The sequence below is a fragment of the Lynx rufus genome, unplaced genomic scaffold (genome assembly GCF_022079265.1).
Source record: "Lynx rufus isolate CCGP_SWC_20201006 ecotype Redwood Valley unplaced genomic scaffold, mLynRuf1.p SCAF_9, whole genome shotgun sequence".
Taxonomy (NCBI): Eukaryota; Metazoa; Chordata; class Mammalia; order Carnivora; family Felidae; genus Lynx; species Lynx rufus.
This window is the reverse complement of record NW_025814897.1, coordinates 64,220,015-64,223,199: the sequence shown is the minus strand read 5'-3', so window position 1 is coordinate 64,223,199 and position 3,185 is coordinate 64,220,015. Positions and strand designations below refer to the sequence as shown.

Sequence of the window (3,185 nt, the reverse complement as noted above, 5' to 3'; positions counted from 1 at the left end):
CTTGTTTCTTAATAATTTGTTGGTGGTGAAAATAAATGCAATTAATTGATGTTTGTCTGGGATTTCTGCAGCTCTGTGGTTGGTTGGCCAACTCTGTAATTTAGTATTCCATCCTTGTTCAACATATATGAATAGTATTTTGGGGAGCAAGGGAACAGGAGATTCTGCAGATTCTCAAAGTAAAGGCAAAAAGACAACATACGCCCAGCATTATCCACTTGCTTTTTTTAGACTTAAGAATGAACAGAGCTTTTTTTAAATAGGCATCTAAATGATTTTTGTTGTTGTTGCTGGTCATTTTTTTTAAATACTGGGAACACTGAGTCTCAGTCTGAAAAATACCCTGAAATCTTAAGAGTAGCATATACCAGTGCCCTTCCATTCCCCGCCCCCCCCCCCCCAAATCTTGTTGCTTTGAATTAACAGACTGATCCATTTTTCCATTTTTGGTGGGCAGAGACTGTCTCATTTATCAGGAAAACTTAGAAGAGAGGAAGCCGTTAGAAGAATTTTTACTTGGAAATATAAGAAGACTAGTACGCAGGTTCAAGTCATACTTTTAACATGAGCTTGTTGAAAGAAACGTTAACAATTCCAAAACGCAATTAAACGAGTTTTAACTTTTTCCTCCCAAAAAGCACAAAAAATATGGAGAGGAAGTGAACAGGAAATTTTAAAATTTTTTAAAAGGTAAAAACAACTCTTCCTTGTACTAATCCTTGGGTAGTTAGCATACAACTGACTCTTCTTTTCGTTAGTTTCTTTGAAAACGGAATTTTCAACTCCCAAGTCTGTTGGTACTTAGTATCTGCTCCGGGCTCCCCCTCTCTCCAAGCGGCTTCCCAGGCGGCCTCCGCCCCTGGGGACCCTGCGGCCAGAGCGGCTGTAAGAATCGCGCGGGGGAGGGCACCCCCTTTCCAAGGACGGGGAGAGCCCGCGGTCGGCTCTGCCTACCCGGTCACGGCCCCTCGAGTAGCGGTCGCTACGGCCGCCGCCGTAACTGTCGCGGCCGCCGCCATAGGCGTCGGGCGAGCAGCCCCGGTACTCGTCGTAGCGGCCTCCCCCGCCATACGACAGCGGAGGCCCCCGCATCGCGGCGGCGCTGAGCGGGTCCCCGTAGCTCTCGAATAGGTCTCGGTAGAAGCCTCCGCTCGGATGGTCCGAGAAGTCGCGGTCGCGCCCCCCGTAGCCGTCTCGGTCGCCATACCCTCTCGACGGACAGTTATCCCGGGCATTGGAGTGGCCGTAATCGCGGTAGGTGTACTCTCGAGGCGAGGGAGCAAACTCGCGGGGGTCGCGGGCGCTAGGGTAGTCTCGGCTCGAGTAGTTGTCTCTGGGCGAGCAGCCCTCCTCCCGGGGGCTCAGGTAGGGGTCCCGGCGCGGGGGTGGCGGCTCCCGGCGCGGTGGGCCTGCATAGCCGTCTCGCCCCCGTGCGGCCGCGGCCCGCCCGCGCATTCCACCGCCGCTGCTGCGAGCCAGGCCCGACGGCGCGGCCCTCTTGGGGGGCGGCCCGGCCCTGCGTGGCGGCGGCCCGCGCTTCATGGGCAGCGGGGCCCTGGAGGACCGCGAGTCGAAATCCCCCGCGTAGCTGCTGTCGTCCGCCGGCCCGCCCCGGGATGGGGGTCGCCGCGGGCCAAGGCCGCCCCCGCGGGTCCCGCGCAGGCCCCTCGAGCGACCACGGCTGCGGGACGGCGGCGGCGCGCCCCGCCGGCCGCTCTCAAACGCCGGCTTGGTGGCCTGGGCCACCTTGATGGCTTTACCATCCAGGGTCTTGCCGTTCATATCTCTGGAGGCAGCCTTGGCGTCTGCCGGGCTTTCGAAGGTGACGAACGCGAAGCCCCTGGACTTGCTGGTTTCTCGATCTTTCATCAAGAGCACCTCACTGATGCGGCCATACTTGCCAAACGCGGCCTCGAGGCCTTTCTCGTCGGTTTCGGGGTTGAGCCCGCCAATGAAGAGCTTCCCGGGGCGATCCGCCTCAACCATGTCGGCCAGTGGTGGGCTCGTTGGAGGGGTAAGGCAAGGGTCAACGCCCGTTGTGGCCCGGGAACCGCTAGCTGATGGCGGCTCCTACCGGTCGGGTGGAGCGTCGTCGCGTAAACGCGGTCGGCGTCCCGGCTGCGCCCGTGGAACGCTGGGGTGTATGCCTTTGGGTCTGGGTGCGCAGCCAGGCAGGGCTCTTTCTAGTCGCGATTGGCTGGTGGCCCGGGGTCGCCGTCAGGAAGGGCAGGCAAGCTTTGTGACTTTACGTTCAGCCTTTAAACTTTGGCTTCATAACCTGCCCCTGGCTTACAGCTTTTAATTCACCCCTGAAAGCTCAGCTGCAAAATGAAAAGCCGTTAAATGTGTGTGTATGTGTGTGTATACATGTATGTGTGTGTGTGTGTGTATTCATTCCTTATGGGTCTTAATGACAGGAATTACAGTGCATTCTAATCCAATTTACCCAAACCATTTTCAAACGTAAAAAAAAAAAAAAAAAAAAAAAAACCCAACTGAAAAATGAAATAAACGTCGAAAAATGCAGTTTGTACGTGAAAGGTATTAAGAACAAGAATTTTTTCACTCGTCAATGGGGATGAGAAGATTTGATAGTGGGGGATTGGTTGTGGGAATAGGAAAAAGAGAGAGTCATTCTTTGGATGCATAATTTTTCCCTTCTGCACCATTTTCTTCAATTTGTCAGCCTTCAGAGGGCTCAGAGTTTTATGTAGTACTGCCCTTTAATAAAAAGGTATTTCACAGAAAGCCACCTTTAGGAAAAATAAAGGGAAAACATGAGAGCTCTTGGACATTCATCAGAGTAGCACCTTAGCAAGCATAACAAACTGAAGCCTTTGCCTCTTCCTCTCAAGAGGAGGTACATCTCAGTGAAACGGAACATTTGGGTTCAAAGAAAAGTACACCATTCAAGTTTGTTCCATATGATATTCTCTGAATGGAGTAACTTGGTGAACATAGCTTTGCTTGAGATTTGACACCTAAAACCACTTTCTAAAAAAAACTATAGTATGTTTGGGGGCTTTTTACAAAAATACTTTAGATTTTTCAAAGGCTGCTTTATGAAAAGTTAACTGAATAGTCATGAGATGTCAATGTTTGTGTATGTAATATGTGTACATATACATGTGCACATATGTGTTATGTCGGTTTACTACTGCAGTAGCTACACAGTATTGAAAGAG

General features: G+C 51.8%; 1 protein-coding gene across 1 annotated transcript; it reads right to left on the bottom strand.

The window, feature by feature from the left end:
- Positions 1–801: 801 nt before the first annotated feature.
- On the bottom strand, positions 802–1,986 carry RBMXL2 (RBMX like 2). The gene has a single exon (XM_047070258.1). It carries the CDS (start codon positions 1,984–1,986, stop codon positions 802–804), a length of 1,185 nt encoding a protein of 394 aa, XP_046926214.1.
- Between the last annotated feature and the right edge of the window lie 1,199 nt (positions 1,987–3,185).

Excerpts from the sequence above, each read along its gene's own strand:
- RBMXL2 (XM_047070258.1), bottom strand. The coding sequence starts at position 1,986 with ATGGTTGAGGCGGATCGCCCCGGGAAGCTCTTCATTGGCGGGCTCAAC.